This window comes from Colobus angolensis, unplaced genomic scaffold, assembly GCF_000951035.1.
Source record: "Colobus angolensis palliatus isolate OR3802 unplaced genomic scaffold, Cang.pa_1.0 Scaffold216, whole genome shotgun sequence".
Taxonomy (NCBI): Eukaryota; Metazoa; Chordata; class Mammalia; order Primates; family Cercopithecidae; genus Colobus; species Colobus angolensis.
Window position 1 is genome coordinate 3,399,681 of NW_012115333.1, and position 9,139 is coordinate 3,408,819.

The window sequence follows — 9,139 nt, forward strand, 5'->3', positions numbered from 1 at the left end:
AAAAAAAAAAAAAAAAGGCATCTCTAACAAAATATAAACAAACAAATAAAGAAAGACATCTCACCAGAAACTATGCAAACCAAAAGAAAATGGAGGGACACTTCTGGAGGGCTAAAAGAATAAAACTATTAACACAGAATTCTAAACCCAGCAATACCTATTAAAAATAAAGGCAAAGTAAAAACGTTTTTCAGACAAGCAAAAGCTAAAATATATTCTACAAGAAATGCTAAAGGAAGTTCTTCAGAAAGAAGGAATATAATATCAGAAGGAAACTTGGATTTACATAAGTAAATGATCTCCCAAAGTGGTTAAAATGAAGGTAAATATGACATTTCTTCCTATTTTTAATTATTCTAAAAGATAATTGCCTAAAGCAGGGGTCACCAACTTTCTATAAAGGGTCAAACAGTAAATATTTCAGGTTTTAAGAGCCATATGGTTTCTGCTGCAACTGCTGAACTCTGCATTGTAGCATGAAAGCAGCTAAAGATAACACACAGATAAATAAGTGTAGCTCTGTTCCCAGAAAACTATACTTAGAAAAACAGGCAGTGGGCCTATTTTTAAATTATAAAAATATAATTTAGGAGATAATTGGAAATTTGAACCCTAATAAGATATATTAAGAAATTATCAATTTTTTACATGCATTGTTATTGTGGTTATGTTCTCTCTAAAAGCAGAATTCTAATTTGGGAACTGTGGCACACACCTATAGTTCCAGCTAGTTGGGAGACTGAGGTGAGAGTGTCCCTTGAGGCCAGAAGTTGAAGGCTGCGGGTGCTATGATCACGACTGTGAACAGCCACTGCACTCCAGCCTGGGCAACATAGCAAGATGACAACTCTAAAATAATACAAAATCAGAAAAAAAAATTCCTTATTTATTTATTTATTTTTTCGAAACAAGGTCTTGCTCTGTCATCCAGGTGGGACTGCAGTAACATGATCATAGCTTACAGCAGCCTCAATCTCCCAGGCTTAAGCAATTGTCCCATCTCAGCCTTTCAAGTAGCTCGACTGTAAGCGGTGCCACCACACCAGGCTAGTTTTTAAATTTTTGGTAGAGACAGGGTTTTGTCATGTTGCCCAACTTGATCTCGAACCTCTGGGCTCAAGCAATCTGCCCATCTCGGCCTCCCAAAGTGCTGGGATTACAGGTATGAGCCACCGTGCCCAGCCAGAATCCTTATCTTTTAGAGATATATACCAAATATTTACTAATGTAATGATGCCTGGAATTTGCCTCAAAATAATAAAGAAAGTAGGTAGGGCTGTAGAAGAAAGAAGATTCATCGTAAGTAGATAATTGTTGAAGGTGTATATGGGGATCCAATCTACCTTTTTTTTTTTTTTTTGAAATGGAGTCTCACTCTGTTGCCTAGGCTGGAGCGCAGTGGTACGATCTCAGCTCACTGCAGCCTCTGCTTACAGGGTTCAAGCAATTCTCCTGCCTCAGCCGCCTTAGTAGCTGGGACTACAGGTGCACACTACCGTGCAAGCTATTTCTTCTTTTTTTGTATTTTTAGTAGAGATAGGGTTTCACCATGTTGGCGAGGCTGGTCTCAAACTCCTGGCCTCAAGTGATCTGTCCACCTCTGCCTCCCAAAGTGTTGGGATTACAGGCATGAGCCACTGCGCCCAGCCTGGATCCCGATTTAAACAAACACCAAAAAGGACTTTACATTTTTAGAAAATTGGGAGGTGAACAGATAGTTTTGTTATGTATGATAACAAAGAAAAAGTCCTTATCTGTTAGAGAAACGTAGTGAAGTATTTACAGATGAAGATGTTATGTCTGGGCTTTGCTTTAAAATACTCAGAAAAGATTATGAAAAATAAGAAAACACTGAAGAACCATTACAGATTGGAAGAAATGAAGGAAAAATAACAACTAAATGCAATGCAGGATCCTAGATAAGATCTTGGAACAAAAAAAGCCATTAGTGGAAAACCTGCTAAAATTCAAACATGGTCTATAGGTAATGGTGTTTTACCAATGTTAATTTCTTGGTTCTGATCAGTGTACTATGCTTATATACAATGTTAGCATTAGAGGAATCTGGGCGAAGGGAATACAGGCACTCTCTCTACTATTTTTGCACTTTTCTATATGTCTAAAATTAGTTTTAAATAAAAAGACTGAAAAAACATGTGGTGAGACCAATAAAATAATAGCAGAATGTTGATAGGTACATGAGGTTCATTATACTACTTTTCATTTTATTTATACATTTGAAAGCTTCTGTAATAAAATTTAAAAATATATTGCTCCCTTGTTTCTGCTGTTCTCTCAAACTACTCTCCTTCTTCTCTTGCTTGATCACACTTTTTACTTTCCCATTTAATCCTCTGTAATCTGGCACTGGCCTTCTCACCACTTCACTGACATTGTGCTCTCTGATAGTAGCCTCACGTAATCAAGATATACAAGGATCTTCATTCAATCCTCATTCTCTTTTAATATTCTGCAGCATGTAATGCGTAAACCAACCCATTTTGTTTGTTTTGAGATGAAGTCTCGCCCTATCACCCAGGCTGGAGTATAGTGGCATGATCTCGGCTCACTGCAACCTTTGTTTCCTGGGTTCAAGCGATTCTCCTGTCTCAGCCTCCCAAGTAGTTGGGATTACAGGCACACACCACCACGTCCAGGTAATTTTTGTATTTTTAGTAGAGACAGGGTTTTGCCATGTTGGCCAGGCTGGTCTCAAACTCCTGATCTCAAGTGATCTGCCCGCTGCGACCTCACAAAGTGCTGGGATTACAGATGCGAGTCACCGCACCCAGCCAAAACCAACACTTTTTGAAGCCATATTTTCTCTTCACTACTATAACACTGCCCTTTCAAGTGCCAGGATTGCTTGTTTTCAGTTTCCCTGTTGCCTGCTACTGCTAGGAGAAGCAGGGTAGTACAGTAGAAAAAAAACAGGCTTTAAAGTCAAACAGGGATCTCACATGGAAACAACACTGCTATAAAAATAAATAACACCTGTACAGCACCTAGCACATACCCAATGCTCAACATGGTATTTGGAGAATACTGATTAAGAGTGCAGGCCAAATAGCCTGAGTTCAAATCCCAGCTCCATCATGTACTATCCATGTGACACTGAGCAGGTTACTTAGCCTCTCTGTGCTTCAGTTTCCTCCTCTGTAAAACTGAGATAATGGTACCATCATCACAGGGTTATTGTGAGGAAGAAATGTATTAATACAGGAACACAATAGGGGCTGGATAAATGTTAGCTCAAGTTCAAGATTCCCATGGAGTCAATTCCAGTTCTGTCACTATTGTATAATAAAGAATTTAGCTGGCCTTTGTCCCCTATTCTTAAGAGTTAGCCTCTAAACTTAGAATTTCCTGAATGATAGAGGAGTATTTTTGATATTCACAGGGGCTCTGGTAGTTTATGCTAACAGGTGAGTCATAGCAGGCCCTTACGTAGTTTGTGCTCTGGAGATGACTCAGAATGGGGGCTAACCACATCAGAAACACTGCGCATATAACTAGAGGTTTGGGGCTTTAAGTCACAACATATAAGCCCAAACTTTGGGGAGGGGTGGGACCTTGGAGACTGAGTTCCATTATCTGAGCAATGATCCAATTAATCATGCCTACATAATGAAACCCCAATAAAAACTATAGACACGAGTGAACTTCCCTGATTGGCAATACTCTGCATATTGTCACATACCAGCAAACCAGGAGGGTAACATGTCCTGAATCCACAGGCACAAGACAAGGAATCTTTGTGTTTGGGACTCTGTCAGACCTCGCCCTGTGTATCTCTCTCTTTTGCACATTTGGATTTGTATCCCTTTGCTATAATAAAATTGTAATTTTAAGTAGAGTACTGCTCTGAGTTCTATGAGTCATTCTAGTGAATTATGAAACCTGAAGGGAGGGCCAGGTGCCATGGCTCACACCTGTAATCCCAGCAATTTGGGAGGCCAAGATTGGCGGATCACTTGAGGTCAGGAGTTCGAGACCAGCCTGGTCAACATGGTGAAACCCCATCTGTACCAAAAATACAAAAGTTAGCCGGGCATGGTGGCATGTGTCTGTAGTCCCAGATACTTGGGAGGCTGAGGCAGAGGCTGCAGTGAGCAGAGATTGTGTCAAAAAAAAAAAAAAAAAAGTCTGAGGGGAACGTGGAAACCCCCGAATTTGTAGCTACTTGCTCTGAAGTGAGGATTGTCCTGGGAACCCCCAAAATTGTGGCTGGTGTCTGAAGAGCAGTCTTGTAGAGGACTGTGCTTTCAACCTGTGCAGTTTGGCCTAACTCCAGGTAATTGGTATCAGAAGTCACGGTAGTCACTGAGGTGCCATGTGATCCCCTACTCTCTCCCCTTTATCTCTTCAAGAATTAGCAACAATGTTCCATGAGCTGAGTCAGGAACTACGGCCCTCCAGCTCCATGTATAAAAGACAGGACTTCCAGGGCCTCAGCTAATGGACCCTGCTCTCTGTCTAGCCCTCAGCAGGAAAGGCAACTTGGATCCATGCCCCACCCTTTCCCATCAGCAGGCAGGCTCTTGCACATATATAGATGTGCTCACAGAAACACACATGCACACTGCTCTGCCTGGCTTGGGCCAGTAAGGGGAACAGGTAGAGGCAGGGCCAAAAACACACAATAAAAGCAGGGACTGCAACCCTAAAAAAAATAGCTGGGAGCAAATGGGTTATACTATTGACCAAAATCCTGGAAAAAGGAACCAACAAGGGGAAGCATGAAGCAACAATCAGCTCAAAGAGGCTTGGCTCCCAGGAGTGGATGAAGGGATAGCCAGTGGCATGGTCTGCAGCCAGCCCTTCACCTGGGGCCAGCTTCCTCACAGCCTGAGATCTTCTAAAGATCCCAGATTGTAGTTTGAGACCAGCCTGGCCAACATGGTAAAACCCCATCTCTACTAAAAATACAAAAATTTTCTGGGCATGGTGGTGCATGCCTGTGATCCCAGCTACTGGGGGAGGCTGAGGCAGGAGAATCACTTGAACCTGGGAGGCAGAGGTTGCAGTGAGCCGAGGTGGCACCATTGCACTCCAGCCCTGGGTGACAAGAGCAAAACTCTGTCTCAAAAAAAAAAAAAAAAAAGACCCCAGACTGCAGCCATTATTACAGCCTACCTTTTCTTCCTGCCTGCTAAATACAGGCATTACCCAAGATTCTGTCTTTGTAACCCTGTGCAGATGACTCCTAAAGCAACATCTCTAGGCATGACCTCTTCTGAGCCCTGAAGTACAGGTTTTAAAGTCCAATTGCCTGCTGGATATCTATTGAATGGCCCGCCATTATCGCAAACTAAACATGTCCCAAACTGAATCAACTTTTAAGGCCCTCATCCAGCTAACCTTCCTTGTATATTATCTATTTTTGTTCAGAGTGTCACTATACTCTTGGGTGTGTACAACCATACTCTTCAAAATGTGGTACCAGGAGCAGCAGCAGCAGCATCACCAGGGAGTCTGTTAGAAATGCAAAATCTTGGGCCCTATCCCAAACCAACTGAATCAGAACCTGCAAATTAACAAGATTCCCCAGATGACTGCTAGCACACTAAAGTTTGCAAAATACTGATCTAAGACAAATCCTCCTTCACATACTACAAATCCTCGTGGATTCTGCCTTGTCTGAAATCCTCTTGTCTCATGCCACTGCTGTTGTCCAGATCCCTATCATTTCTTCCCAGAACTACTGCAACAGCTTCATTGGCCTTCTAGATTCCAGATATTCCCCCACTGTAACTTACCCTCTATTATATTGTCCAATTCATGATTTCAAATTCTTTCCTCCTCAAAAATTTCCACTGGCTCCTTGTAGCCCATTAAGCATCCCAGGTTAGTAGTCGATAATAAGAAATAACACTTATTGCAATATTATATGCCAGACATTCTATTAAGTGTATTAATTTATCCAATGTGTTAATTCATTCCACCTAACAACCCTATGAACTAAGTATTGTTATATCTCTATTTTACAGATGGGGAAACTGAAGCAAGGAGGGGTTTGGTAATTACCCCAGTATCATGCTAGTTAAGTGACAGTGCTCAGAATCAAACCTAAGCAAACTGACTCCAGAGTACACATTCCAAATCACCACTGTTCCATACTGCCTTCCTAACTCAGTAGGCTTATATCTGAAGGCTTATCTCCTAATAATTCCCTGTGCTTCAGCCAAAGTGATCTACCTGTTGTTCTATATATATATTAGCACTTTCCAACATCTGTGCCTTTGTTCACAAGAGGCTATGTAGCACAAATGGATCTAGTCTGGGCTTCAGAGTCAGATCCAGGTTCAAATTTCAGGCATGGGCACTAACTGGATGTAGACCCTAGGGAAATCATCAAACCTCCCTGCATCTCATATCCTCATCTGCACATAAAATGTAGTTAAAAGCCACCTAACTGAAATGACTGCTGTAAAGTTTAGCAAATACGCAGAGGATGTCTAGCACAATACCTAGCATGTAGCAGGTGCTCAGTTATTGATAGCTCTTATGCTCACCTGCAATTTCAAATCCTACCCATCCTTAGAAGTCCTTTCAAATATAACTTCCACCGTGTAGCTTGGTCACCCCAACTGGACATGACAGCATTTTCCTTTAAATTTCTGTAATATTCTTTGTGTAACTTTCTCTTATATACTGCCTTATTTTAGCATTGTGTACTTGTGTTATCCCTACAACTTAGACTGGTAGCACTATAGAGGCAGGCCCTTTGCATTCCCTACAGCAACTAGCACAGTGCATTACTCATTGCGGGAGTTCACTAAACATTTGTTGAATGGAAGCAGATTGCATATTGAGTAATGAGTGATTAGAACCACTGAAGTTAACTGGGGAAAGCTTCACAGAAGAGGGGTGGAGAAGTTTAAATGAAAGAGAGAAACTAAAAACTACTAAGCACCTATGACAATGTCATAGTAGGCACTATGTGTATATTATCTCATTTAGTACTCTTCGCTAATTCAGTGACGTGTTCCTATCACCATTTTCCAAATGAGGAAACTGGGGTTCAGCCTGATTTTACTCAAGGTCACAATAGAACTTAACACAACTCACTCTTATTGCCATATCCCCAGTGTCTAAAGGAGTGCCTGGAACATAGTAGTGGATGCTCAATAAATATTTGTTGAGTGAATGAAGAGGTGAACAAATGGAGAGAGTAAGCAGCAGAGCTAGGACTAGAATCAAATTCACTGATCTCCCAGCTCAGTTCACTATGTTAAGTTGCTAATTCAAAACAGAAGAAAGGGGGCCGGGCACGGTGGCTCACACCTGTGTCCCAGCACTTTGGGAAGCTGAGGCAGGCAGATCGCCTGAGGTCAGGAGTTCAAGACTAGCCTGGCCAACATGGTGAAACCCCGTCTCTACTAAAAATACAAAAATTAGCTGGACGTAGTGGCAGACACCTGTAATCCCAGCTACTCAGGAGGCTGAGACAGGAGGATTGCTTAAATCCCAGAGGCGGAGGTTGCAGTGAGCAGAGATTGTGCCATTGCACTCCAGCCTGGGTGACAAGAGCAAAACTCCGTCTCAAAAAAGAAAAAGAAAAAGAAAAAAAAAAAAAGAAAGAGGAAAAGGAAGAACCATTTAGTGAGCAACTACTATATAACCAAACACATTGAGAAGAGGGACAGGAGCAGAATGTTGACCTCATTATACTCCTCAGTTGGTGGTACTGATAGTATTAGACACGTTACATAAATTATGCCATTTGATCTTTCTAAAAACTCTTTTGAGGCAGGTATTTTTATCTCCATTTTACAGATGAAGAAACACCCTCCACAAAATGACTTGCCCAAACTCACAAAGTGGGTGGATTCCATCCCAGGTAAAGTTTAACTGCAAAGCCTGTGTTCTTAAAATACTTGTCCACACTTTGGGCTTGCAATGGAAATTCTATCCCTTGCAGAGACAGGAGCAAGAGAGTATGCTGAAGTTGGCCGGGCACAGTGGCTCAGGCCTGTAATCCCAACACTTTGGAAGGCCGAGGCAGGAGGATAGCTTGAGCCCAGGAGTTCGAGACCAGCCTGGGCAACATGGCAAAACCCCATCTCTACAAAAAATACAAAAAATTAGCCGGGTGTGGTGGCATGCACCTGTGATCCTAGCTACTAGGGAGGCTGAGGTGGGAGGATCACATGAGCCTGGGAGGCAGAGGTTGCAGTGAGCAGAGACCACGCCACTGCCCTCCAGTCTGGGTGACAGAATAAAACCGTCTCGATTTAAAAAAAAAAAAAAAAGTAAAAAATAAGAAAGGAGAACAAGTATGGTGAAGAGAATGGCAAGGAGCTGCGACAGGAATGGCAGGGGTTAAACCTGGCCTACTGGGGTCACGGAACAAGTCAATACTAAAGTTATAAGCAATAAAACGTTAATGTCCCATGGGAAGCAATCTCTCATTATTCCTTCAACAAAGGTTGGTGACAGGTTTTGATAAAAATGAGGGGACAGCAGAAGAAACGATAACTTAAGAAATCACCTAAAGTTTGCCATTTAACACAATGCAGGGGACGATGACGAGCCCTGGGAGGATGGGAAAGGAAAGATCAGAGTTTCACAAAAAGACCTGGAAGGAACCAGGAGGGCAAGGGGCAAAATGGTTAGCGCAAAGAACAGGTGCAGCGTTGGGACTGGTTCTGGCGTCGGGTACAGGAAGGGCCTGCCGGGCGGAAGGGGATCCAGCTCTCAGGCCACGAGCCCGTTCCCCGACTTCTTTAGGGGGCACTCTGCCTCACCCTCGGTCCCTTTTGTCGCAGATCCCACGCTCACCAGGGGCCTGGACGATGCTGTCCCCGGGTCTCCTGGAGACTCCTCCGCTTCCGCCATCTTGGCCCTCCTTCTCCCGGGTCGCTCCCACAGGTCTTTGCGGAACCTGCGACGTGGAGGCCACGGCCGGTCAGCGCGTCATCGCGTGCGGCCGCGTCACCTAATGCCGCCTGGCAATGGCCGGCGGCCCCGGCCCTTCGCTCTCCCTTGGTCCACGGAGTGTCGGGGACAGCTCCGCGTCGCCTTGTCTCGCTTCTTCCGGGCCACGGGTCCCGCTAGACACGCTCCGCCTTTAACACTCAAGCCAGATTCTCAGACCGTTCCTTCGCTCTCGCGACCACTGCTGCCCTCTCCACCC

At 43.4% G+C, this 9,139-nt stretch overlaps 1 protein-coding gene across 3 annotated transcripts in view; it reads right to left on the bottom strand.

Annotated features, from left to right (window-relative positions):
• Positions 1-9,125, bottom strand: part of YIPF6 (Yip1 domain family, member 6) — a 37,993-nt gene extending 28,868 nt beyond the window's left edge. Inside the window, exon 1 of one of the 3 annotated variants that reach the window (XM_011943175.1) lies at positions 8,751-8,859. Coding sequence is in view for 2 of the 3 variants with exons in the window: in XM_011943176.1 (XP_011798566.1) it covers positions 8,785-8,841 (57 nt within the window). In the remaining variant the exon portion in view is untranslated. Of the gene's footprint in view, positions 1-8,750 lie in introns of all 3 variants that reach the window. The other 2 variants (XM_011943176.1, XM_011943174.1) reach the window with 2 other exon arrangements.
• Between the last annotated feature and the right edge of the window lie 14 nt (positions 9,126-9,139).